Source organism: Odocoileus virginianus, chromosome 11 (assembly GCF_023699985.2).
Source record: "Odocoileus virginianus isolate 20LAN1187 ecotype Illinois chromosome 11, Ovbor_1.2, whole genome shotgun sequence".
Lineage (NCBI taxonomy): Eukaryota > Metazoa > Chordata > Mammalia > Artiodactyla > Cervidae > Odocoileus > Odocoileus virginianus.
In genome coordinates this window covers 42,353,891-42,381,210 of record NC_069684.1, presented here as the reverse complement: position 1 = coordinate 42,381,210, position 27,320 = coordinate 42,353,891, and the positions used below count along the sequence as shown (strand labels likewise).

The 27,320-nt window shown below is 44.0% G+C and overlaps 2 protein-coding genes and 1 non-coding gene across 5 annotated transcripts in view; 2 read left to right on the top strand and 1 right to left on the bottom strand.

Annotated features, from left to right (window-relative positions):
• The first annotated feature begins 1,614 nt into the window (after positions 1-1,614).
• Positions 1,615-25,718, top strand: ATP1B1 (ATPase Na+/K+ transporting subunit beta 1). Its single transcript, XM_020874161.2, has 6 exons — positions 1,615-1,795; positions 6,123-6,251; positions 18,423-18,578; positions 20,370-20,554; positions 23,296-23,376; positions 24,289-25,718. Exons 1-6 carry the CDS (start codon positions 1,699-1,701, stop codon positions 24,550-24,552), a joined length of 912 nt encoding a protein of 303 aa, XP_020729820.1. The 5' UTR covers positions 1,615-1,698; the 3' UTR covers positions 24,553-25,718.
• LOC139037580 (small nucleolar RNA SNORA66) lies at positions 14,791-14,923 on the top strand. The gene has a single exon (XR_011490463.1). It is a non-coding gene; the product is annotated as a small nucleolar RNA SNORA66 (small nucleolar RNA).
• The window catches only part of NME7 (NME/NM23 family member 7), a 232,121-nt gene continuing 230,329 nt past the window's right edge, over positions 25,529-27,320 (bottom strand). For all 3 annotated transcript variants that reach the window (XM_020874155.2, XM_020874156.2, XM_070474350.1), the window contains one exon: positions 25,529-25,818. In XM_020874155.2, the coding sequence (XP_020729814.2) occupies positions 25,786-25,818 (33 nt within the window). In that variant the 3' untranslated portion in view covers positions 25,529-25,785. The remainder of the gene's footprint in view (positions 25,819-27,320) is intronic.

Below are 27,320 nucleotides of genomic sequence, written 5' to 3'. Positions count from 1 at the left end.
GCTTGTCCTTAGACCTGCCAGGTTGACCTTGGCGACAAAAAGGTGACCCCGACAAGCATCCCCCTGTATGGCTTTCTAGATATGGGGATGGGAAATCTGCTTTCCATGGATGGGCTAGGTTGCCCCTGGGGATGGGGCTTCTCTGCCCTGACTGCAGAGGCTGCCCTGCTGATTTCTGCTGTGTCACTGCCGTGAGAAGGACATGTGAGGCTGCTCAGGGGCTTAGCAGAGTAGATGAAACCAAGAAGTCTGGCTTTTCATGTGAGGCACAGGGGATAAAGGAGGGGAAGGAATAATAGGTGCCAAGGTTGCCTTGCAACTTCTCGCCGTTTGAACTGGACTTCCCTAAGCCTTTTAGGTCTTCGGTATTTTATAGAAGAACAAAGTGGTCAGTACCCCCAAGGGGGCATAAAACCATGTCCGTGACAATACCAGGCACCGATTCGGCGCCAAGAGGAGTCCTGGGTGGCTGGGTCACCTGCAGATTTTGTCGTCCAGGTCTAGACCGGTGTGAGCCGCCAGCCAGGCAGTATGACTGGTTTCCCAGGGAACAACCCACTGGGGTCTGACCGGTCGGCCTCCTACATCACCTCACCCCTTCCCAACCCCGGATCCGGGCTGCCGCCCTGGGTGGGTTTGGCAATTGTCCAGCTTGAGGTGGTTCAGGCCGCCCACAAGGAGCACAGCGAGGCAGTCAGGAGCCAGGGCGGCCGACTGGGCTGGCCTGGAAGGAGAGGGACGGGCCGGAACTGCAACCGCAGCAGCCGGGAGCGCGGAGCCGGCGGCAGGTGCAGGAGCCGGGAGGCGGGGCGGAGCGGGGCAGAGTCCCCGACTCTCAGGCGTCCGGGAGTGACCTTCCCCCACCCAGCAGGGCCTAGAAGGGGTGGGACCGGCGGCGGAGGGAGGCCGGGGACCCCGAGCGCCTGCAGGGCGCCGGGCGACGCAGGTGCAGGGCAGCTCACTACGGAAACGGCGGGTCTGTGCCCAGCCCGGATCGAGGATGGGGCTGCGCGGGGTAGGGGGGGGGGTGCTCCGTTCCACCCCCCCCCCCCAATCCCGGCTCCGCGCCCCAGCTCTTCAGCCCGCCCCTCGCGCCGCCGCTGCCGCCGCGGTTCCTTTGTGCCAGCCCCGCGCCCGCCCCTTCGGGCCGCAGGCCCCGCCCCGCGCGGTATATAGTAAAGGTAGGGCGTGCGCCCCTGCCAATTTCTCGACTCTTGGCGGACGGCTGTCTTTTGTCCGTCCTTCCTTCTGACTTTCTCCCGTCCCTGCCTGTTTCTGCAGAGGTCACAGGAGGTGGGGGCCGTACACGCGTCCCTGGTGGCTGCGGGAGCGGCATCTGCGGGCCCCGAACTCCCACCCCCCCGCCCCTCCAAGGGCAAGAGGAGCGCGTGGCGGACCAAAGAGAGCCCGCGAGCGGCCGCGCGCCCACCAATAGGTGCGGGGCTCGGAGCCGCCCAGCGCGCGCAGTCCCTCCCTCCTCCCTCCGCCCCCGCCCCCGCCGCCGCCGCCTACCCCTCCTGCCGCTCCTGACTCTGCTTCTCCGCCGCGCGTCTGGCACTCAGAGAGCCGCAGCGCCAGCGGCGGGAGCAGCCAGCGGAGAGCCAGGCCGGGAACGCCGAACGGCAGCCCGGGAGGACGCGAGGGCGCACGCCGCAGTCACCCATCTTCAGTCCCTGCGGCAGCTGCTGACCCGCCACCATGGCCCGCGGAAAAGCCAAGGAGGAGGGCAGCTGGAAGAAATTCATCTGGAACTCGGAGAAGAAGGAGTTTTTGGGCAGGACCGGTGGCAGCTGGTGTAAGTACGGGGTCCGCAGCCCTTGCCCCCCTAGCGCCTAGTGTTTCCGGGTAGGCGCATCCCCCGCGCAGGCTCTGCGGACCGCTCGGCGCGCTCAGCGCTGGCGAGGGCGCAGCGGGCTCGGGTGGTGAGCGCTGCTCGATTGCCCTGGCCCGGGCTTGTCATCCCTGTGCGGAATGCGGAGTCCTCGGGATAGGCGCGGGCGGGGATGGGAGCTAGCCAGGTAGAGCGTTATGTGGATTGTGGCGGTCTCGGTCAGTTGTAGCCTATCTGAGCATCACTGGAGCCCTTCCGTCCTGGGAACGGTCCGGCGGTGGGAGAGTTGATCTATCTCTCCCTTACAGTCGTGTCCCAAGTCCTTAAAAATGAAATTTGAGGCTCTGAGAGAACCGCAGGAAGGAAATCGGATCGAATGCAGGAGAGTTTGTGTGTTATAGCACCTTTCTTCTAGTCTAAATATGTACTTCAGAAGGCGGGGGTGGGGGGCGGCGGTGACAGAATCCATACACTGCAGTATTTCGTAGCGAGACCTAGAATCTCCCCACCGATGACCTACGCTGGAGTCATCACAGCCCAGAAACGGCCCTGGAAGCTCTATGTCAGGACTCCATTTCTGAACTTTGGGCCCCCAAACATGGCAAAAGTCGGTTTGTTTTCAGAGAGGCAGAATCGGTGCCTGGGTGTAAGAAATAAATAGCATAAAGGCAGAACAGGTCATCTTACAAGATTTGGGGTAGCCTGTTGCTTGGCTGGATAGATTTTTTTTTTTTCCTTTGCTAATTAGATACCTTACTTGTCTTCCACCTCTCTACTCGGGAAGGGTGACTTTTTTTTTTTTGTAAGGTCATTTTGAAGGGCAGAGTTGTAGGCAAATCTGAATATGAGTCGTGACTGCGGAAGAGAGAGGGAAGGAGGGAGGGAACTCCCCCCTCCTGCATCACTGCCCCCTCCTTCTCTAATATCATCATCACCATCACCGACACCACTAGCCCCGCCACTGCAGCCACTGAGGGAGCCCTGGGTAGGTGCTGATGTGGTTCTTCTGATTGGAAGGCTCTGTGAGCATCGGCAGGAGAATGAGTCAGGGAAATAGCGCTTGGCTGACATTTTGAAATGGAAGAACCTGGAGTGTACGATTTTTGTAGAGAAAAAAAAAAGCAGCCTGTAATGGGTCTCTCTTGCTTGAAAAGTAAAGGGTTAATAATGCATCACACTTCAAGGTTAGTCAAGGTGAAATCTTATCCCATACCTGTGCTGAGAAGCGTAGGTATCCCTGAGCATGTTGAATGCAGGTCTTTAAGGTGATGGCTTGCAGCTTGTATTTTGTATTTTATTTTGGGAAGACTGTATTCTTCAGTAGGGTCACTGCCATAGTTTCATATGCAGAATGATAGCTCTCTGTGTTTTCTTAACGTAGAAGGGAAGGCCTGGAGAACTCAGGGTGTTTGTGGAGTGAACAGCTCCCAGCCTGGGCCATCTCCTAGTGACTCTTGGTAACTTGAGTGAGGTCTGAGGGGCGTGCTGCAGGATGGGCTCCCTTCTCCCAAATTCACTGGAGGTTCCTACCATGATGATCTGACCGCAGCTTCATCAGGGGCTAGGGGCTACATCGACTCTAGGCATATTGTAAAATTGGCCCTCTAGTGTTTTTCCCTCTCATAAAATATCTTTTTTTCCTCATGCCAATTCCAGAATAATGTTTTAGAGGGTAAGGCAGTATGGAAGCACTTGTTCTGTAAGCTGACAGCACCTCCATATGAGAGAGAGAGAGAAAGAGTGTGTGTGTTGATGTTTGTGTCTTGATACTACATACAGCAGAGTGTCGATACACTGATTCATGAATGCAGACATGAGTGATGCTTATGGTTCATCTTGCCTTCCATTTTCCAAGATGCAGGTGAGGTGCTGGGCTAAAAAATCCAATTTTTCTTTTGCAGTAGTATGTCTCCTCCTTTCTGGCCATGTAAGAAATGACAGAGCCTCTCGTAGACAGAGAAGGCGGCAGCAGCCGTGTCTTCCTGTGGAGAAAACGCCACCTTTCTAGTCCTGGGCCCAACATGGATGCCCTTGAGACCAGGGCAGGTTGCCCTTGGTTCAGTTCTTCTTGTAGGTAGATTTTCACCAAGATGGACGCAAGAGCCTTGCCTGTCACCTGCTGGAGAGAGCATAGCACGCACATCGCCCAGTGCTGTCTACTTTTTGGTTAAGTTAATACAGGCGTTGGTAGGTGTTTATGTTGACCCCTGGGCCCAGATATCATTTTCCCTTCTGCATATGACCTTTTGAAGGTACTCTTTTTTTTTTTAATTGGAATAATTCTATATTAGTTATTTTTTTTTAAAGGAAGAACTATTGCTTCAAAAGGGGGAAAAAAGTGTCTAAAGTGTACCCTCTGCGTCACCCTGTCAGGTCTGTACAATATACCTGGCTTTTCTTTTGGAGCCAGCGTGTTGGCCCCCATTGCCTACGCCCCACCACACCTTGTTGCCCGCTCTAACCAAGTGACCTCACAGCACCAACGCAGGAGACTCAGACACATCTCAGCACAGTTCCCAGAGGGTACAGTGTTGGGCAGATAGGGGAGGGTGTATCTCCTGAGATTGAATCAGTGTGCTTGCAAAATGAGTTGTTTTTCCCCAGTCATACTTGTATTTTAAATCAAATTGTAGCCTCAATTCTGTACCTCCTCCTGTTGTTAGAATCGGGTATCTGGAGCCCCAGAAATGAGTGTTAAACGTTTCTGTGGTTAGGCTATAAGTGCCTAGGGTGGGGGCAACAAAGAACCGAGTTGACCGTGTTACACCAGCTCCTGCACCTCTTAGGAGCATTCACTGGAAAATTTTTCCAGATCTCTTGACGTCACAGCCTTGCCATTTGCCTACTGCTGCCTGGATACCGAATGCAGCACTTAACTCTTGTCCTGCGGGGAGGAATGGATTGAGCTGGGCAGCTGTAGTTCTGGATTGTGCAGTCTTTTCATTTCTTCTTATCTTGGCGTGGGTCTTTGCCCATTTCCTTCTTTTTTTTTTTTCTTTAATGAGGAGAAAAAGGATTATGGTGAAGCATTTTTTGTAGGTTTTATGTGGATTTTCCTTGTTTTAACAACTCTTGAGTATCATTTCCCCTGAACTATTTATCGCTGATAGAAAAGTTGAGCTTTGAAGTATACACAGAAGGCAAACCTGGCTAATTCCAGCCACAGTGAACCCACTCCCTCCTGACCTCCTTCACGCACATACACACACACTTCAATAATACTTTTGTTCTGTTGCTTTTTCCCAAGACCCCAGCTTTTACTGCAGGAGATCTGAACGTTTTGAGAAGTAACTTAAGGCTCCTTTGTGCAGTCATGTTTCAGACTTGATAACCCTGTTCCCACTGCTGCCCTCACATTTAGTGTTTGGCTGGCACAGGGCAGCCCGGCGATGCCTAGTACAGCCTGTTACTATGCGGCTAATCTGGGAGATAATCCCTGTAAACTGGTAACTGATACCCTCATTCCAGTCCATGGGCTTCAAGGTTTGTTTTTTGGGGTTTTGTTTTTGGTTGTGTGTGTGTTTTTTTTTGTTGTTGTTTGTTTTTTTACTTTTGCAGCTATTTTGGCTTCCATTCTGTTATCCTGTGAACTATGGGAAGAAGAGAAGTCAGTTTTATTAGTCCTTAATCTGAGTCCAGTCAGAAGATGAAATAAAAATTTCTACTTGCCATTTTACCATAACAGGTCCTTCTTTTTTCTTTTCTCCTCCCTTGTTTGGTGCCCCTGAAAGGAAAGACGGTGTACTTGGTCAGGAGAGCTTCGCCAGCTTGCTCAGCATTCATCACTCTTTCTCAGCATAAAAACTCATGGGCATTCAAATGTTTGGAGAAGCATCAGGGCCTGGATTGTAGTGTTGAAATGTCAAGGGATAAACAAGCAAAGGAAACATCATTCTCTAAGGGAGTATATTGTCATATTTGAAAGGCATTGCATAAGCACACAAACACAGCCCTAGGTTTTATTAATGATCTTCATGACAGTTTTTTTTTAAATTTAGGGAATAAAATTATTTCCTAAAGAATCTTAGTTCTCATTGAATATTCATTCTACCCTTAACCATCCTGCAATACAGGTACATTGTAATGGAGGACTCCCTGTCCCCCTGTTTTTACCCCACAGTCTGGGAGTGAGGTGCAGACTCTTGATCAAGGTTGGGAAAGGAGACTCTGAAGACACAGGTTAGAGGGGAAGCCAGGAAGGAAATTCATTCATCTCTGGCAAGGTTCGCCCTGCATTCTGCGCATGGGACTGCTTCATAGCCTTCTGTATTTCTGTCTGTTCTCCTTGCAGTTAAGATCCTTCTGTTCTACGTCATTTTTTATGGCTGCCTGGCGGGCATCTTCATCGGAACCATCCAAGTGATGCTGCTCACCATCAGCGAATTCAAGCCCACATATCAGGACCGAGTGGCCCCACCAGGTAAAATGAATGTAAATATGTTCAGTTTTCTTCTGGAGGTGAAAGGAGGGTCACTTTTTCAACTGATATAACACTCCTGTGAACAATAGCTATATTATCTGAGCACATTCTTATGAACATTTGTCATGTGGTGGTAAAGCCAGCCTGGGAAGGAAAAATGGGGACTGTGTCTCTTGCAGTCAGCTCTTCTACCTGCATTGCAGGCGGTGCTGCTGGGGTTGCAGACATCTTACTTTCCCAGCTCTGCTGGGAGGGAAAAGAGCCCTGGTCCTTTGTCCAGTCTGGTGCTCACCTGCTCTGTGACTCCTGACCAGAGCCTTGCTCTCATCGTCCCTCATACCCAAGGGGTTGGTTAGAGGGCTCGTCATGGGGCCTTTCCAGCTCACACACATATTTTTCACTTGCTTGAGGGGACTATGATTCAGATAAATCCTTTAAAAAACCACTTTGGCTCTCGTTTTTAAAGGTTAACTTATTTTTAGGGATGATGAGGAGCTCTGAAATGGCCACCAGCTCCCAGGGAGGGGAGCCCTGACTTCAGGAGTCTATTCTTTCACCTGTTCTTGACGGGCAGCTTGACCTTCAACAAGGCACACTCTCTTCACTCCTGTATTTATGCCTGTTGTTTAATAGGCATATTATTTACTGGCTTTCTGGGCCCCCTTTGCAGGTTAAGTACCTGTCTCCTTTAGCTCTGAAAACTTGAGGCCACAAAGAGCTTATCATTGAGAAATGCAGGCTGCCACACGAGTGTCCTGCTGTGTGTGAATGCTGTCACTGTAGACTGACCTGCCCTGTAGGCATGTGTGTCCTCCCCGGTCCCTAAACCCCGGGAAGTCCCACTGCCCTTATGCCTGACACTGACCCAATACGAGACCGCAGAGCCAGCACACTCGATTATTCTGTTAGTGATTGTACTGTCTGGCTCATCTCAAAGTCATTGTCAGGAGGACCTCCAGAGAGGAAATGTTGCATAACTTCCGGGTTCCCACATGGTCAATGACCTTGAGGCTGCCACCAGGGGTGGCAGTGATGTGTCCCGTCTCCACTTTCTCCAGGCAACGGTTTACTAACAGCTGTATTGAGGTGACAATCTCGAGGCCATCTTCATGGGACTGAGCGGCCTTGATCAAGTGTGGCTGCCAGTCACAGGCTTGTCATGTCCTCCTCCTCCTTGGGCCTGAGAAGGACTCTTGGAAGAAAATCTTCAGAATATGGAGGTGGAAAACACTCTTTGTTAGCCCCAAGTCAAATAGTCCTTTACTGTAAGAAAAATCCTAAATATTTCCAGGTAAATTTAGATCTTGGGGATTTTGGAAGTGACAAAAAGAGAACATGTAAGTATATAAAATGACTTAAACCTGCTAAATAATTCACAGTTTGTGACAACTGTTTCCTCAAAGAGGTGGGTCTGTGGAAAGGTTGAGGCAGGAATTCTGGTTTGTACAGAGAAATGTAGGCTCTTAAGTAAACATGTTGGACACTGGCTTTGGTGACAGTAAAGCGTGGTGTGTCTTTTCATGTTCACATCTGCTTCAGCTTTTATGGTAGCATTAGAAGTCATAATTTTAAATCTGTGTAGACTTTTTTTTCTTTTTTCTTTTTTTTTTTGCCACTTAAGAGCTAATTTTCAATCATGATGCCATTTTCTAACAATTCTTATATTCAAGGTGACCCCAAAGTCAAGCATTTTCTTTAATTTCCTGAAGAAAATTTCCAGTTTAAAACTTCCAGTTGTCAATCCGTAATAAAATTAAAATTCTTCATGTTCTCTGCAGAAGGGGAAGTCACTTTCAAAAAGAAAGAGTCAAACAGCCAGACCTTTGAAGTAAGGGTTTACAAATGACCTTGCATTTCCCTCCCTCCCCTTCCTTCCAGCCCCTTCCTAAAAGACATGTTCTGAGTACCTATATTTAGTGTCCTCACAGCAGTTGGACTGACCTGACAAACAGTCACTTCTCCAAAGGAATGCCGGTGGCTCATCTTGGAAATATGCATTCCTGTCCTTTGGTCTGAGTCACAGAAGAGTCCTCCTCAGCCCTCCATCCCACCCCCTTCCACCCCCTCCAGTTCTTTGTCATGTCGCTGTCTCTCTCCTTTTCCTCACCCATCATCTTGCCAGGAGAGGCTAGGCCAGGTTTCCTTTTACAAACTTCGCCTTTTCAAGGGACATAACATTCATTGGAAAGTGACAGTGGCCTTTGAGCGGGGTGGCCAGGTCGGCAGAGCACTCGCTGCCGAGAATCGAGGAGCATAGCCTGTGGACTCTCCCCGAGTGCTCTGAGGGACCCTCCCGGGCTCTGTTTAACACATCCTAAGAATGTATATTTTCGGTAGGCAATAACTATTTCTTCAGGCCACAGACTGAAGATCTGTATAGAAACACTGGCAAACTTTTTTACTTCAAATTAATATCTTTAAGCCTCTCTTTTCATGACCGTTAAAAGGGGGAAAGTGTGTATTTAAGTCAAATGAACCTAGTGAGTGTGTGAAAGAGGTGGTCTGTCATTTAAAGATGTAAAGACTTATTAATGCTATTATTAACTGAACTTAAGTCATGAAGACAAACCTGACCAGACTGAGGTTTGACTGCCCTTTTCACACTGGAATACCTTGTCACCAGATCTCTTCTAAATAACATGTGTGAATGTGGCCAAATTAAGCAGTGGCAATTATACAGAACATTTGCATCTATTTGTCTATAATACTGGACAAGCTGCGGGGCTAAACACAAAAGTCTCAGGGCAAGGAATAAATCTTTGAACAGGAGAAAAATGTAAGAAAGAAATAGATAATGTACAGTTTCTTGCCCTGACCAGTTGTAGCCAATAGTGGCTATAATATTCCTTACAAAGTCCTGTTGCTGTGTGACATTGAAACAGAAGTGCCTACTCAGCCTGGAAGGCAAGGGCTGCTGAGATTTTATGTTGAAACATATTAATTTGCTATTTTGGTGGGTCAAAAAATGGTTACCTATTGGCAGTTTCATGTTGCCTAACCTAAATGTGAGAACAGCTCTCGAGGGCGCAAGCCACGACACATGAGTTCCCAATAAAACTGACCTGAAAAGGACAGGCAGGGGCTGTGGTGCTGGACACAGTCCCACCATTCCACACAGTACTTAACCTCACTAAGCCTCAGTTTTCTCATCTACAAAATGGGGATTAAGAATTTAAAAAGATACTACATATATGTAAAGTGAATAGTACTTTAGAGTCACAAATCTCATGGTACTAGGTAAATTGTGGCTGTTAACAGGTACCTCTATTTTATTATAGCCCTGTCATTTCACTGGAAGCAGAGTGTCTTCTTTTTGAATATTGAATTTAGTATTTGTAGCCTTTGGATGATATAACATGGATATTTTGTACACTTAGATTTTCATTCTCCTTCCCTGGAGAAGGGAATGGCAACTCACTCCAGTATTCCTGCCTGGGAAACCCCATGGACAGAGGAGCCTGAGGGACGAAAGTCCATGAGGTCACAAAGAATTGGGTAGGACTTAACAACTAAACAACAATAATAGGATCTTAGCTTTCCATGGAGAGTGAGAGAATCTGGGTCAGGGAACATGTTTAAGAAAAATGGTTAAGTACATTTAAGTGACATCGTGTTGGTCCTACTCTCTCCCTCTAAAATACCCCCACTTTTGGGTTCACCCCTGCCAAGCTTTCCTCCCTGGGGGACCCTCTTAAGAAAATCCTCAGCATTGGTCAGTGGCATCTCTTCTCATATGTTAAGGGTGTTGGGTCTGGAGAGAGACGCAGTTGTCAACGTGCAGGAGAGGGCAGCAGGCACACCCACGTGCCCACACGCACTTGCACGCTCACCGTGCCTGCCCCTGGTTTGACCCTGCGCTTTTTGCTGCCTGGCCAGTAGTGTAAGGGAAAAGTCTCCCCTTCCATCCCTATTCCACCCTGCCCTGCACTCACAGAGCCACGGGGGAACGAAATGAAGGTCACTGTGTGTTAGTCAGGGGGTCCGGGAGATTCCTAGCCACCTTGCTTCCTGGTGAGCAGGTATGGATGTGTACTCTTTCTCTTAAGTTGTGGGCAGGTTTTTGTTTGTTTTGATGTAAAGATGGCTCAGCGTAGGAAGAATTCATTTTAAAAGGCCCATATTTTCAGTGGGAAGTGTAGCCAGCATGGAGGCAGGGGAATAGGGTGGGCGGAGACCAGCAGACCACACAGCCACCACCAGCAGACTTCACTTCACCTTGATTGGGAAACATCTTGTCAAGGCATTAGAATTCCAATCTCATTGTAATTCCAGTGAGTTCTTGAGAAGTCATTACCTCAGGCTCAGAATTCGTTTTTTTTTTTTCTTTCCAAACTGTATCACACTGTATTTAGTCTCTTTCACTTAATAAATTTCAAAAGGGGGAATTGGACACATTTGGCTTCCTTATACTTTGGGGGAATTATTACTTCAGAGTGCTAGCAAGATGTTTTTCTGCTCTTTCGTTAGATTCCATTGATCTGTGAGCTTGAATGATGAACATCTGATGCCCTCCAGGCCCCGCCTGGCACCCAGTTCCCTCATCTGCCTCTCCTCCCTCCTCCAAATGGGTCCTGCCAACCTGCGCCAGAGTCTGAGGCTATGGATGAGTTGGCATTGGGGGCACTAGGATTTCCAGGGGCTCCTGCCCAGACTGATAGTTTGGTAAAGGGTTGAGGACAGCAAACTCCAGGTTCCCTTCTAAGTGAGCCTGGCTGTTTGGCCTTCACGACTCACCTACCCAGGGTGCTTTTTCTTCCAGTCTAAAGTTAAAGGTACGATTAATCATGTCAGCTCAGGTGCATAGGAAACCTACTGATTAACTTAAAAATATTCTTGGAGTCACAGAAAAACATGTCTTACTTCATATGCTCATTTTAGATGACTGAGCAGAGCAAAGACCTCTGGTGAATAGAACCAGGTAACAAATTTCATGCAGAGATAGAGATGGGAGTGGGGAGATGAATCTGAAGCTTCATGTAGGGCTTTTCTGCTGCTCTCTTTTGAGGGAAGGGCTTGGGGAAGGTGGTAGTGGAAAGAACATCGACCTTACAGCCTCCATTTCTACCTCCACGTCTGTGGTAAAATACTGTGTGTTGCACTTGATATCTGTGCTTGTTCTATGCTCTCATTCTAATAATCTCAGGACCCCAGGGCTCATCTGACAGACAAGATGAGAGAAGCTGGGAAGATGAAGGGGAAATGGGAGGTATCACCTAGTGGCTTCCAACCAGAAAAGTATCTTTCCCCATATAACATGCATGAGTAGACATCATCAGATATCCTGTTCAATGTGGTGTCTTATTTTAGGATATTGGTCACTTAGCAAATTTTGTATCTAAAATCAAAATACTGTGTGTGCTTGTTCATCAGTTTGGCCTTGGATTAAAAAAAAAGCATCATTAATATGATAGATTTGACTATAGTTTTCCATTATAAAAGTGGTTATAATTTATTTTACTGAGAACAAGCATAATAATGAGCTATACAAGATATTAAAGCTATGTCCCTGTGAAATTCCGGGTGTATCTAAGATAAAGCCCTTGAATTAAATATCAGTAATTCTCTCTGCTCACCTGAAGATGATTATACAACTATAGGAAAAAAAAATGTTTGATGATATAGGATAATTCCATAAATGGAGAAGAGCCTTCAACCAATGTGCACGTCATTTAACTTAGGAGAAAAGATTTCCATACACTGAGGGTTATTGAACACCCAAATAGGCTGTAGAGAAAGTCCAGCAACTCATCTTTCTAAGACTTTTCAAAGAGAGCAGCTTCTTGAGATTCTTGAGGGTTGGGGAGGGTGGAGATGTGAACCTGCCCAGCAGCAGGGGGATTGACTTCACTGATCCCAGGCCACAGTCAAAAGCAAATCAGAGGCAGAAAGTGAGGTTTAAGTGACTGGTTTCCAGAAAGTACAGTGGCACCTTTTTTCCTGTGCCCTCATTGTATTTTTGTTAGGTAAATTGGTATTAATCCTGCATAGGTAAAATAAAAATTAAAAGCAACAATCAAAACCCATAAATATCCTAGTGGCATTTGAAGGAGGGATACGTGTGTGTGTGTGTGTGTGTGTGCGCGCACACGCATGTTTGTGTGTACATTCAGTAGTGTCCAACTCTGTGACCCCATGGACTGTACTCCGCCATGCTCCTCTATCTGTGGAATTTTCCAGGCAAGAATACTGGAGTGGGTGGCCATTTCCTCCTCCAGGGGATCTTCCTGACCCAGGGATCAAACCTGCAACTCCTGCATCTCCTGCATTGGCAGGCAGGTTTCTTTACCACTGAGCCACCAAGGAAGCCTATGTATGTGTGTATATTTGTACCTAGATGTGTGTGACTATGTGTATAAAACCACGTTCCCGGTTTTTTTTTGAGTGGAAAATTACTATTCTACTTGGAATGTTCAGAAGACCAATATGTATGTAGTATGTGCAAGGCTACCTTTATAAGCACTTTTTTGTCTTCTGGAGGTTTCTGTGGAAAGTGATTCCTATTTAGGGTATTTGGCCTAGTAATTTATTGGTTGTAATAAATGACAGGCACAAGCAGCTGTACTTTGGAATTCCTTTTGAGTAACTTTGCAAGGTTAAGATGAATGCATTCTAGTTTAAATACTTCAAACTCATAAGTAGATGGAGACATTATAAGCTTGCTACATTATAAACCTAATTAGAAGCAAAATACTTTTCTTAATGAACAGTCTTTCTTTTCTCTTTCCTTTCCCTTCCTCTTTTACTTTCCCCTGACCCCTCCTGCTCTGAACCCTACTAAAGTCCATGGTGATGTGTTTTCCTTATTTGTTTCTCAAGAAATGGGGAACCAAAGGAGAGGTCAATGTAATTGAAAGTCAAGTGTAAAGCCAAAAGGTTTTTTTTTTTTTTTAAATTATTTTAACTTCAAATCTTATGTGAAGTTGACACACAAATTAAAAACCAAATATTAAAGCTTCAAATATCCAGATTCTCATTTCAGTCCTTTCGGGTGACTCGATAATAGCCTGTAATTTATGGCAAATGATCAGTTGAAGGCTAGGCTGTCCAGAACTTAGTGTGGTTCATGTAGGTTCAAGTTCAGAAGACTGGAGAAGCAGGTTAGGTCTGTTTCCCAGAATATAATTTGAAACTGCAGGTCAGTAATTGGGTATTCTGCTGTCTTTGGCCTCTGAGAGTTACTATTGCAAACAAAGCTTGTCCTTATCCAGAGCTATAACTCACAACCAAGGAGTGAGCATTGTGGAGACGGACAGCTGAAGGGATTTGTGTAGTCCTTGGAGAGGGTCATGGTTGAGAAATTTGCTCATGGACTCAAGATGACTCTTTGTGATCCCATCAACTGTAGCCCGCCAGGCTCCTCTGTCCATGGAATTCTCCAGACCAGAATACTGGAGTGGGTAGCTGTTTCCTTCTCCAGGGGATATTCCCGACCCAGGGATCAAACCTAGGTCTCCCTCATTGCAGGCAGATTCCCTAAGCTACCAGGGAAGCCCCAAGAAAATAAAGAAGTTGCCAAATCCAATTCTATCCCTTTTTATCCCAGACTAATGGAAAATTAGTCTGATAATATAAATGGTTTTAAAGGCTTTAGATACCAGGTCAAGGGTCCTTCCTCTGCTTCTTTTGAGTATCTAATTGCTTTAGAGAAATTAGTAGGAATTTTCCTAATGGTTTAGAGAAAATCTCATCAGAGAACTCTCCTAATTAAGATTATCCAGAACAGAACAGTCCAGGGGATTGCTCTCTGATAGCTTGCAGGAAGAGAAATTCTCAGGTTAGCAGATTCTAGACAAAGAAAAGAGAAGAGACAGAGGTGGTGGCTGATAGAGTGAGGGGCCTTCCAGAAATATGAGGAAAGGGAGCTGAAGAACATACCAAGGAGGCGAGAGCCGCACTTGACTCTGGGGTGGCCTCCTGGGTATTTGTGTATTATGTCTCTGTGTGCTCCCATAGCTTAGGGTTTAGAGAGAGAAGCTGATTGCATGACCTCAACCCAAATGGTTCATGCTTTTCTGGAAGGAACATTTAGATCAGAAGTTGGGTATCTTAAAAGGATAGTCACTGAGGCTTATATTAGTTATACCTTCTATGATCGCGCAGACTCCAAGTTTCACCTAGAGAAGACAGCGAGACATGGCTGTGTTCCCCGAGGGTTGGTCTGTTGTTCCTGGACTCCATCTGCCAACTTTGGCCCAAGGTCTTATCCAACTGGGCAACTCACAGGATGGCAAGACCCAAAGCTTACCTGTCCATTTCACTTCTTACATCCTTGATTTCATTAGTGATGTTTCTCGGTGCAGAACACAGATTCTTCAAGTGTGTTTGATCTACATGTCTCTCATATGGTAACATACAGGCTTGATCATAAGCCAAACCCTCTGAAGGATTTGGGCTCTTGGGAATTGGTGGATACAAGACCCATGGTGTATAACTCTTTTCTGAGCAATTGGTGCCATTGTGCATGTAATAGTAATATCTGTATTTTCATTAATCAGATCTTAGATGATTAATAGCAGCGTTTCTAATAAGAATCGCTGGTGTGCAGACTCGATCACTAGCTCTGCATGATGTTGCAGGAGTGAGGGGAACCAGGTTTGCTAAAGAAATTGTGGTGCTAGAAATGGGTTAGCCTTGGATGCTACCAAGGTGGTCTACTCTGTTCCAGTATATTATTTAAAAAAAAAAAAAAGGGTCACTGGTACAAGTCTCTGGATAGGCATGAATTTGGTTTTCACCAGAGCTCTCAGACTGCTGAAGAACTCACTAGCTGTGCCCTTTTGGTAGTAAAGAGCCAGAGCACTGAGTGAAGGGAGCTAATGCTTTGGGGTCTCACACGTGTCACCTGGTCTGTTTAACAGTGGGGACCCTGCACTCGGCATTGAGAGGGAAAGGACAGCTCTCCGCAGAACCCCACCTCCTCTTCTTGCTCTCCTTTTTGCTGTGGGAGAACCGGAGAAGTACATCACTCGTGCTCATACACACATACACCCCCAGGAGGTGGAGCAGCCAGGGAAGAGAAATGCAGACGCAGCCAGAAAGTGCAGGGCAGACTGCTGGGGAGGAGAGCTGCAGCCGGGCCAGAGGGAACACTGGCCGGGTGACCCTCACCTCGCCATTGAGAGGCGACCATGTTTGCTCTCAGAGTGACCTTTCGAACTGTTGGGTGAGATGCTCCAAATCTCACACCAGGCTCCTGGACGTTTTGTTAGTGTTTTGTGTTTTTGCTGTGTCACCGCTCTGCAGAGAGACCATGACTCACCAGGCTGATGTCCTTGCAGTCAGCCAGCCGGTTCTTCCCCACCTCCTTCCTTCCTGAAGTTGAGGGGAGACCACCCCTTGTCTTCTGATGTTTGGTCTCATCTCTTCGATCTGTCCACTGCTCTCCTGCCCCTCTATTTCCCAAGCCTGGGAACACTGTTTAACCCTATGCACACAGATCTTAGTCCATTTCTGCCCACCCCCTTGCAGGCACACAGAATACCCGACACATTCAGCGGCATTTGCCTCTGAGTTCTCTGGCCCTGTGCGCTGCCTATCTCAGTGTCCCCCCAACCCCGCCCCGAGATCAGCGAATGTCCCCCGAGGCTGTGTTCCCTCCTGACTCCAGGATTAGGAGAACATCCCCTCCCCTGAGTTCTGTGAAACCTCTAGCTCTGGGCCTGCCTCTGCTCGTCCCCAGGTCCAGGGAAGTCACCTCGACTTAGTGTCTTGTTTACAACGCAGACCAGCAACAAGCCTCCCTCCTAGACTTTCTGCATTTTGCTGGGAGGAGCCCTGTCTACTGCTCTAGCTCAAGAAGGCAGTCCCAGTGGCAGTCTGTTTGTTTATATTTGCATGTATGTATCTATCATCTTTATCATGTGGCCTCTTTTTGTACTATAAATAATCACAATGCCAATTTTCTAAGTTAATAATGTATCAATAGAAAAACATTTTTTAGAGTATATTTAGAGTATATTTGAAGTCATATGATATTCTATGGTTTGTGAGCATCATAAAAAATGTTTTAACTGTAGTAACCTTTGTTTTTAACAGAACTCTTTTCCTGCTTCTTCCCTTTAGACTCATTTCTATCACTGTTGACACTCCCCCCCCCCCCCCCGAAATTCTTCAGGTTCTCCATTATCCTTTCTGAGATGACTCTCAATGTCACTCATAGCTTGTCTTGAGCACTCTCTCTGCCCAGCTGCAGACCCTCACGTTGCCTGTCTTCATCATTTCCATGCCTCTAGGTAACTGCAGGCACAAAAGAACTTGCCCATTCAGTCCTGAGCTCTCCCCAGCCTCATTATTTAATTACTTTTGAAGCACAAAGCCATCGTTAATGATGAGGAAAAATAACGGGTCATTTAGCCCAGACCCTACTGAAACCTGGTCTGAAGCCTCAAAAATGGTGCTGCTAAATGGGCTTCCCTTGTAGCTCAGTTGGTACAGAATCTGCCTGCAATGCAGGAGAACATGGTTCGATTCCTGGGTTGGGAAGATCCCCTGGAGAAGGAAATGGCAACCCACTCCAGTATTCTTGCCTGGAGAATCCCATGGACAGAGGAGCCTGGCAGGCTGCAGCCCATGGGGTCACAAGAGTCAGACACGACCGAGTGACTAAACCACCACATGGCTACTACCCTGTGGTCATCACTTCTGCTTTAATGAGGTCATTGGGTCAGGACTGGCACACCCAGGTTCTCATCCTCTAAAGCAGTAGTTCTCAAACCAAGAGTGTTTAAGGATCTCTTCGAGCTTGGTAAGCAGAGAGTCCCCAGTTGCACACTTAGAGACGGGGATTTGGCAGGTCCCCAGCAGAGTCTGCGAGGCTGCACATTTAATAAGCCCCTACGCGAGAGCGATGGAGCTTACCCTGAAAGACTGTGATGACGAGGCTCCTTCTGTGTCCAACACTAAGAGGGCAAGTCTGGGACTGGGGCTTCATATAGGGTTACTAGATTAACAAATAAAAATACGGGATGCCCAATTAGATGTGAACTTCAGGTAAACCATGAATAATTTTTTAATGTATGTCCCCAGTTTTACATAAGACATACTTGTATAAAACATTATTCACGATTTATCTGAAAATAAAGTTTAACTATGCATCTTATATTTTATCTGGCAGTCCTAGAATAGAATGATGTTGTGATTGACTGTCCAGTCACTATCTGAGACAGTGCTGTGTAGCATTGCTCAAATGTCTATCTAGGAAGTCATGTGAATGGCAGAGCCTTTTAGAAGTTAAAGAATCTAAAAAGTCGTTGAAGAGTGGAAACCCAAGGTATACATACTTTGGTTTTTAGCCTGTCCGGCACTTGACTTGCTCAGAATAACCATTTATGTTTGGAATGGAAAGCTGGAGAAACACATAAATTCCATATTCCTCCAGTTTAGGTTAAAAGATGCATATGGTCTCTATTGAGTAGTCTTTAAGCCTGCAGTTTTCAGTGGTCATAAGTTCATTGATTAAAAGGAATATGGAGGAAGACCTCTGTGCTCAGTCTTATGTGTCATTAGGGAAGGAAGAACCATCTGCGTGAGATGCTGGCTTGCAGTGCATTTTTTTTTTTTAACTTGGGCACAAAGGAAAACTGGAAAGAGAATAGGCTTTAGAGTACAGCATGCCTGGGTTGGAATTCCGGTTCCACCACTTCCTCTGTGACTTTGGGCCAGGTACTTAACCCTTCTCTGCAAGAAGTGTTTCATTCATAAAATAGAAATATGCATATCATGAAATGTTGTTGAGGAACTTATATGATATCTGATAATTAAGACACAGTCATTGGTACTTATGTACTTAACCTAAATGCCAGAGAAAGGACTTCACGTGAGAGAGAATTTAACCCAGTTTATTTTTTTATTTTTGGCTGCACACTGCAGCATATGGGACCTTAGTTCCCTGACCAGGAATTGAACCCACAGCCCCTGCATTGGAAGGTAGAGTCTTAACCACTGGACCACTGGGGAAGTCTCATAAGCCTTTCTTTTTAGCTAGACTGCATTAGCAAAATATGTTTTACATGTGAAGAGTCTGCTCCTCTGTATCTTGGTTGACTCATGATTTCTTTTTAGCCAGAATGCATTAGCAAAGTATGTTTTACATGTGGAGAGTCTGCAGTATCTTGGTTGATTGCCTCCCCACTCATGATTTTCTCTGTTTTTCTAACTTTCTACCTGGTCTAGGATTAACACAGATTCCTCAGATCCAAAAGACTGAAATTGGCTTTCGTCCTAATGATCCCAAGAGCTATATGACATATGTGGATAACATAGATAATTTCCTGAAGAAGTACCGAGATTCAGCCCAGAAGGATGATATGATTTTTGAAGATTGTGGCAGTAAGTAGACATGCTTTGGATGATTATGATTGGTTAATTCTGATCTTCTGTTTCAATTTGTTATTTAATGATTGAGAGATCCTCCTGAAGTATTTAAAAGATTAACTCTGACCATATTGAGAGGAACTGTTTTTTTGTTTGTTTTTTAAAGCAGAAAGACTTTATGGGTTTAGCTTGGATACAGTGAAACTGTATAGTGGCAAGTGTTACTTTAATCCCTATTTGAAAGGTGTGTTTTGAAAACTGCCAGGCATCTCTGTTTACTGATCAGACTCAAAGACCATATTACAGTTATGATCCTCCTACATACATTGGTTTTGAGAAACATAATTGCCTTTATTTCCAGATTTCTGCCCCACTCCCTCCCCCCAGCCCCCTGGCCCCTATAGAAGAGTTCATAGGACCTTCTCTCAGCCAGATGACCCTTTGGTGTGATTAGCTATAACCACACTGAACTGATGGAGGAGAGTTTATGGTCAGGGTATATTTTAAAGACCCTGGCCAGGATGGATAATGAAATATGTCTTGTGCAGCTCAGCATCTGGATAAGGGAATGACTGATGAGTGTAAAGAATGGCTCTTAGTTTCCTTAAGCCATTGACACAAACACACATCCTCCCCCTTGCTCCCTGAAGTATGAATTTCCCAGCTTTTTTTCATACCCATCACAAATAAGATGCTGCTGTGAGTTACTAGGTGATAATCAGTTTTTCTAATTCCATTCAACTCCTGTTCTTTATATGGCAGATGGTTGTGTAATATGGGGTAAATTGCCATTTTAAGTTATTTTGAAAGGATTTAGTAATTTAAAAGAAACATCTTCATGAAATTTTTCTCATTTGAATTTAAATGAGATTTTCATCTTACTTTGTAATAATTAACTGATAAAATGATTAAATCCATTCCATATGATAGAGTGAATCTCTTTTCAGGAGATGGACCGAATTAAGGTACTTTACTATGGGAAGGGAAAATAGTTAATTTGTGGACTTAAAAATATATATATATATATTTTAAGTATATATATGTACATACACATACATAATTTATGGTATTTGCATCAATTTCCTACAGAATCCTTTAACTTTGAATTCTATTTTCATTTATTTTTTCCTAAGACTTTCAATTTAAAACACGCAGCTATAAATTTTCCCCATCGAACGAACACTTATAAGAACTCAGTGTTAAAAGGCAAAAACTCAAAAAACATTTTTTTCAAACCTTGAATGGTAGTTGAAAAGGAAAAACAATTCTTTCCTGTTCACTTTTTACTGTTTACCATGTTCATTAGCAGCAAAGCTCTAAGAAATCTCAACCAAGAAACTTCTAGTTCTGAAAATTACTGGTAGTCCTTTTAATTTCTGTTCTAATTATAACATCCCCATTATTGAGCTAAGCTGATGCTGACCTGTGCAAACAATGCTACCCATGAAGAGAGATCCAGTTTCCTTTCAGTCTTCTAAACAGCAGAGTCCTCCATTATTTAAAGAAAGAGAAATATTGTCAGAGAGCAGACATCATGTGCTTGCTCATCAGGCGCTGTAGAGTACTATGCCGTTTTGGTGTGGGGTCAGGTACTGGCTAGTGCTTTTGGTAAAAACACCTTTTTAAGGTCAGGGCAGAGGTGAGAGATTGCTTGCTGGAAATCTTTCCTTAATTTAGGCGATACAGTAGGTGCAGGATAGCCCTGTCTGAGAAGTAGTCACTGTGGCAGGAAAGAGAGCCCTGTCCTTTATCAATAATGCACAGGGAATTGTCAGTATAATGTGAAAATGGCATTTGCATTTTCAGATGTGCCCAGTGAACTCAAAGATCGAGGAGAATTTAACAACGAACAAGGAGAGCGAAAAGTCTGCAGGTTCAAGCTTGAATGGCTGGGAAATTGCTCTGGAATAAATGATGAAACTTACGGCTACAAAGAGGGCAAACCATGTATTATTATAAAGCTCAACCGAGTTCTGGGCTTCAAACCTAAGGCAAGTATTATTTTAAATCACAGAATTTCAATGAGCCATCACAATTAGATGTAGTCCTTAACTGGTATGAGAAGAATAGACTATAATGAGTTTTTAAAGGATCCTCAGTAACAGTTTTAAAGCCCCTCAGTAGAGTAACATTGAAAACCTCTGTATCCCTCTTGAAATTCTTAGAGTTAGGTCATTAATCTATTTCCTAAAGTTAGAGAAATTCTGTGTGGCAGAGCCAAATTCTGACATCAGTCCAGTGGCCCTGTTCTGCATTTCTATAATGTAATTATATAGACTCTTTAAAAGTAAAAAGAGAAACAGGTTATCTCTAAGTTTAAAACCTACTTGCCTGTACAGTCTCTTTCTGTACAGTTTTGGTACCCTAGGGGCCACAGTATTTAAAAAAAAAAAAAGTATCTGGTAATCTGAAAAAAATGCTATCATCATCTGAAAAAAAATCTTTGCTTTTGCTGAATGAAGCCTTCATTGTAAAATTAGTTGAATACTAGGTTGAACTTTTATAACAATGCCATTGGCTTTTGCCATTATTGCAGCCCATATAAGGTAAGTATTCCTGGAGATCACCAAAAAATGGCAAGTTGCCTCCATTCACCATTTAGTGGGATGATAGTAATTCTTTAGAAGGAAAAATTGTATTGGTGTTACCTCTGCTTTTATAAAATTGCTAAGTTCATTCTCTCCCCCAGATCATGAATTTAAAAATGCCATCCTTTTCTCTTAAGCATGCATTCTTCCATAAGTTTTCTTGCATTTGCACATATGAGCATCACCACTAAGAGGGTAGTTTTTGGTTCTGATAGGAACTGACTACAGAATACAGAGTTAAATGAACAAATTTACTTCATTCTGGAATCCGGCTCTTTTGTTCATCAGCTTTCTGTTACATGCTATTTTTTCCCACAATGTTACCCATGAATAATATTTTCAAAAAGTCAATGTAGAGATGAAAAGTTTTATTATCATAACTGAAGGATGTATCAAAACTCCCTCACTGCCACAGGAGGGAAAAATAGATGAGTGGGTAGATGGCTGGCTGATTTGATGGACTGCCCACAGAAATTTATGTATCGCTCAACAGAATTTTAAATCTTCTTTCCACCTAGACTAGGATGGTGGTGGTTTAGTCACTCAGTCATGACCAACTCTCTGTAACCCCATGGACTGTAGCCTGCCAGGCTCCTCTATGGGATTTCCCAGGGAAGAATACTGGAGTGGGTTGCCACTTCCTTCTCCAGGGGATCTTCCTGACCCAGGGATCAAACTCAGGTCTCCTGCATTGCAGGTAGATTTTTTTTTACTGAATGGGCCACCAGGGAAGTCTGGACTAGGATATAATGGAAGAAAAAGGGTGAGAGCCATTACATCACACACAGAGTTGATGGTCATATTGCTAGGAAGCTCTTCACCGAGATAAACCAGGTATTTAGCAGTGAAAGGAATTGGTGCAGTGTGTCCCAAGGACTAATCGTGATCTTTGCTCTTTGAATCTTTTGGTAATTTTGGTAATTTCTCTTTATAGATGCTGAATGATATTTGTCCTCCCCAGAGGCGGTACTTCTAGTCTGTTATGATTCACATCTCTTCCCATATTTATAAAGATATTCTGTTAAAGTTATGAATTCAGCTACTCTTACTTTTCAGTTTCCCCCCGCCCAAGCGCCCCTGCTTTGGACTCCCCTTGGTTACCCATCACCACTTTCTGACTGGCACCCCATTCCAAATCCCAAACTCTTTTGTTGTTGCAATTATAGACATTGTAGAACTCCACATCTTCATGTACCTGTTTCCTCCTCCATGAAGATAGATTCCAGTAACTACTTTGTTAGTCAACATTTTCTCGACATATTTTAAAGATAAATCTATTGCTGGCAGAAAGTTCCAAGAGAGTTAAATCTAGATGATCATCTTTTTGTGTTCCAAAACAAAGAATGGTACCAAAAAGTCCCTTACTGATACAGAAAATTGTCCCTTTTATCTAACTCTGATTAGACTGTGTGTTTACAGCTCATGTCAAGACTCATGCTCTGCCGATGTGAGTAGGCAAGCGGCTGTGTTCCAGGGAATAGACGTTCCTCACACGTCTTATGAGGTGGATTTGAGCTAGGATGTAGGAGGGCAGGCCCTGGATATCACTTGAGCCATTAACTTTCAAAGTGTACTGTGGGTCCCTTCAATGAACTCGCCCCTTTACAAGACCCCTTCATTTAGGGCAGTGCCACCTTTATCTGTTTTACATGCTGGAATTTCCTAACAAAACTGGGACTTAAATGACAGTGCCTCTACTGGAGATTTAAAAAGGGAAAGCTTGCTTGAAGAAAGCATGCTTGAAGGAGAAGGATGGCATTATTTATTCATGGCTCGGGAGGAAAGCCCAGTTTTATAAAAACAGAAATGTCAACCCACCTTTCCATCTAATTTTAATCTTAGCAAATGAGAAAAGAGGATTATTTCTGAGTTGGCTCTTATTTTTCAGAGTTCTTGAATAGAGCACATAATGGGTTACCATTAGAAGTTCCATTTAGAACAAAAGTTGGGCCATTATTTTCAAGAAAATGAATGACCTTTCCTAGATTGGTTAGGGCAGTCATTCATTCTGCTGGCCTCAAGTGTTTGGTTATTACTTCAGCTGACAAAAGTGTACTTGTTTGGGCTACAAGTTTTAGTTTTCTTTTTCAGAAATAAAAAAAATTATTTACAAACTTACTGACCAACATTGGTTTTATTTTTAGCCTCCCAAGAATGAGTCCTTGGAGACTTACCCAGTGATGAAGTATAATCCATATGTCCTGCCTGTTCAGTGCACTGGCAAGGTAAGGAGATCTTCTGAATTACTGAGGGTGGGTGGGGGAGAGGGGAGAATAAATGAGATGGTTTTAAATTAGAGGTAAAATTTTAACATGGAAATAAGAAACACTGCTTCCAGGAATTAGTCTCAGCCAATTGAGTTGTAGGTACACTGGGTAAAACTTAACAAAACTGTAAGATGTAACAAGAATAAAACTGTCAGTTTCTCCACTGGAACAAGAAACAAACTTAATCCACTGGGATACTGGTTTAAAGATCTGAGAGGTGAACTAGCCCACATTGTGCTAAAAACTTCAGGCCAATGTTTTTTTTTCCAATTGACAATTTTACACTGAAAAGCTGTTTCTTGTTTTTCTTTAAAAAAAATAAAAATAAAAATATGAAGGTAACCATCAATGTGTATTTCCTTTAAATAGAATAAAAGGAATCTCCAAACAGTCCAGTTTTATGTTAGCACCAAGAAAGGAAATGGACACAAGAAAGTGCAAGGCAAACAGTTAAACTTTCAGAGACAGTGTCACTGAGAATATCCACTGGGCCCATACTGAAGAGTTTCTGGCTTTTGGTGTTGGCTTCATTTCTGGAAGGTTGTGTTAGCTTGTAGAGATGCTTAATTGGCCTCTGCCGCAGCTTCCCGTTTGTACAATGAGCACAGTCTCCTTTGAGGACCATTTCTCAAGGCTGCTATGGATTAGGCTGCATATGTGTCAGATATAGTGTATGTCAGATGTGTCACAGCCTCCAGTGGTTAATGTTCACCTCCTCCCGGAGGGGCTTTGAGCTGACATCTTAGAGAATGACTGATGGTGTTCTAGCAGACAGCTCTGTGGGACTGACAGTCTCATTTGTGTGTGAGTACAAACAGTGATTCCCAGGATGTGGGCCATTAAAATCTCATTTCCTCTCTGTTTTTTTAGCGAGACGAAGATAAGGAAAAAGTTGGAAGCATAGAGTACTTTGGACTGGGTGGCTACCCTGGCTTCCCTCTGCAGTATTATCCCTACTACGGCAAGCTCCTGCAGCCCAAGTACCTGCAGCCTCTCCTGGCCGTGCAGTTCACCAACCTCACCATGGACACTGAAATCCGCATAGAGTGTAAGGCGTATGGTGAGAACATTGGGTACAGTGAGAAAGACCGTTTTCAGGGACGCTTTGATGTAAAAATTGAAGTTAAGAGCTGATCACAAGCACACATCTTTCCCACTAGCCATTTAAAAAAGTTTAAAAAAAAAGATACAAAAACCTACTAGTCTTGAACAAACTGTCATACGTATGGGACCTACACTTAATCTATATGCTTTACACTAGCTTTCTGCATTTAATAGGTTAGAATGTAAATTTAAAGTGTAGCAATAGCAACAAAATATTTATTCTACTGTAAATGACAAAAGAAAAAATAAAAATTGAGCCTTGGGACGTGCCCATTTTTACTGTAAATTATGATTCCATAACTGACTTGTAGTAAGCAGTGTTTCTGACCCCTAAGTATTGCTGCCTTGTGTATTTTATTTAGTGTACAGTACTCTAGGTGCACACTCTGGTCATTTTTCAAGCCATGTTTTATCGTATCCGTTTTCTACTTTATGTGAGCAAGGTTTGCTGTCCAAGGTGTAAATATTCAATGGGAATAAAACTGGCATGGTACCTTTTTTTTCTTCCTCTTTGGGTTTGGCTCTTTCAAATATAACAGCCCATTGATGAGCGTTTTTAACACACTCCATAGTCCTTTCCTGTGGTGTTAGGTCTTCTCTTTTTTTCTCCTGGGTCCGGGTGGGGGTGGGGTGGGCTGTCATGGGGGAACTGCCCTTTAAACTCTAAGTGTCACTATGGAAACACACGCAGAGGTGATGGGTGGCGTTGTGCTTTGTCCTGAATGCCATCTTGACTTCTCCTTTCCCGTCCTCCAGTCCGTTCTGAAACTGTGGGTGAGATCCGGAGCGCCCATCACTTTGGCTAGTGATAGGGCCGATTCATTTGCTTTGTACCTTTTCTTTCACTTTCCTTTTTTCCTTTCTCTGGAGGCATCACATGCTGGTGCTGTGTCTTTATGAATGTTTTAACCATTTTCATGGTGGAAGAATTTTATATTTATGCAGTTGTACAATTTTATTTTTTTCTGCAAGAAAAAGTGTAATGTATGAAATAAACCAAAGTCACTTGTTTGAAAATAAATCTTTATTTTGGACTTTATAAAAAGCAATGCAGTACCCCATAGACTGATGTTGAATGTTGTCTACAGTGCAAAAATCCATGTTCTAACATATGTCATAATTGCCAGGAGTACAGTGCTCTTGTTGATCTTGTATTCAGTCAGGTTAAAACAATGGACAATAAAAGAATGAACACATTCCTCATGTGCGTGATTCACTCTTGTCTAAATGCCCCAACCTGTGACTGCTTTACTTTCTACACTGCTAGTTATCCAAGATCTTGAAGAAATACTGAACCTGAAAGACAAAAATGTGATTTCATTAGTTCCTATGGAAGTTTGGCCTTTTCCATCCAACAGAAGCCAAGAGATGGGTCAGGACTCTGGACACTGGATATCAAGGTACACACCCCTTCCTGTGAGACAACCAGGTTAACTGGAGGCAGAGACTCAATGAAGTTTTAAAGTTCAAGTTTAGAAATAGTCTGCAGTGATACTCAGTTTAGAAAACATGAAATTTTGGTTCCTGCTAGTGCTTCACAAGATATGGCTGTTCAAAAAAAGTCAAGGTTGTTATTACTTCAGTTTAAAAAAGTGCTGCTAGCAATAAAAAAATGGACAGAAAATGTATATAGACGTTTCTCCAAAGAAAATGTACAGATGAGCATAGGCACATGAAAAAATGCTCAGTGTCGCTAATTATTAGAGAAATGCAAATCAAAATTACAATAAGGTACCATCACATACCAGTCAGAATGGTCATCTTTAAGTCTACAAAAAACAAATGCTGGAATGTGTGTGGAGAAAAGGGAACTCTGTTGGTTGGAATGTTCATTGGTGTAGCTACCATGAAGAACAGTATGGAGGTTTCTCAAAAAACTAAAAGCTACTATATGATCCAGCAGTCCCACTCCTGGGAATATATCCTGATGAAACTATAATTTGAAAAGACACATGCACCCATATGTTCATAGCAGCACTAGTCACAATAGCCAAGACATGGATGCAATCTAAATGTCCTTCAAGAGATGAATGAAAAAGAAGATACGGTATATATATGAATACACACACACACAAATGGAATATTACTTAGCCATAAAAGGAACATAATGCCATTTGCAGCAACATGGATGGACCTAGAGATTATCATAGTAAGTCAGACAGACAAATGTATCATTTACATGTGGAATCTAAAATATAACATAAATCAACTTACCTATAAAACAGAAACACACTCAGAGAACAGACTTGTGGTTGCTAAGGGGTGATGGAGCAGGGGAGGGATGGATTGGGAGTTGAGATTATCAGATGCAAGCTATTGTATATAGTATGGATAAATAACAAGTTCCTAAATTATAGCACAGGAAACTATATTCAATATCCTGTGATAAACCATAATGGAAAAGAATATGAAAAATAATATATATATATAACTGAAAAAACTAGCATGTGCCAAAAAAAGGTGAGGTTCAATAAATTAAGGTTTATACCCTGGTTTTCAGTTCATGGTTTGGCCTAAGTCCTTGTTTAAGTGAAAGTGAAAGAAAGTGCAGGTCCCTCAGTTGTGTCTGACTCTTTGTGACCCCATGGATGATACAGTCCATGGAATTCTCCAGGCCAGAATACTGGAGTGGGTAGCCTTTCCCTTCTCCAGGGGATCTTCCCAACTCTGGGATAGAACCCAGGTCTCCTGCATTGCAGGCAGATTCTTTACCAGCTGAGCCACAAGGGAAGCCAGGAATACTGGAGTGGGTAGCCTATCCCTTCTCCAGCAGATCTTCTGATCTATGAATTGAACCG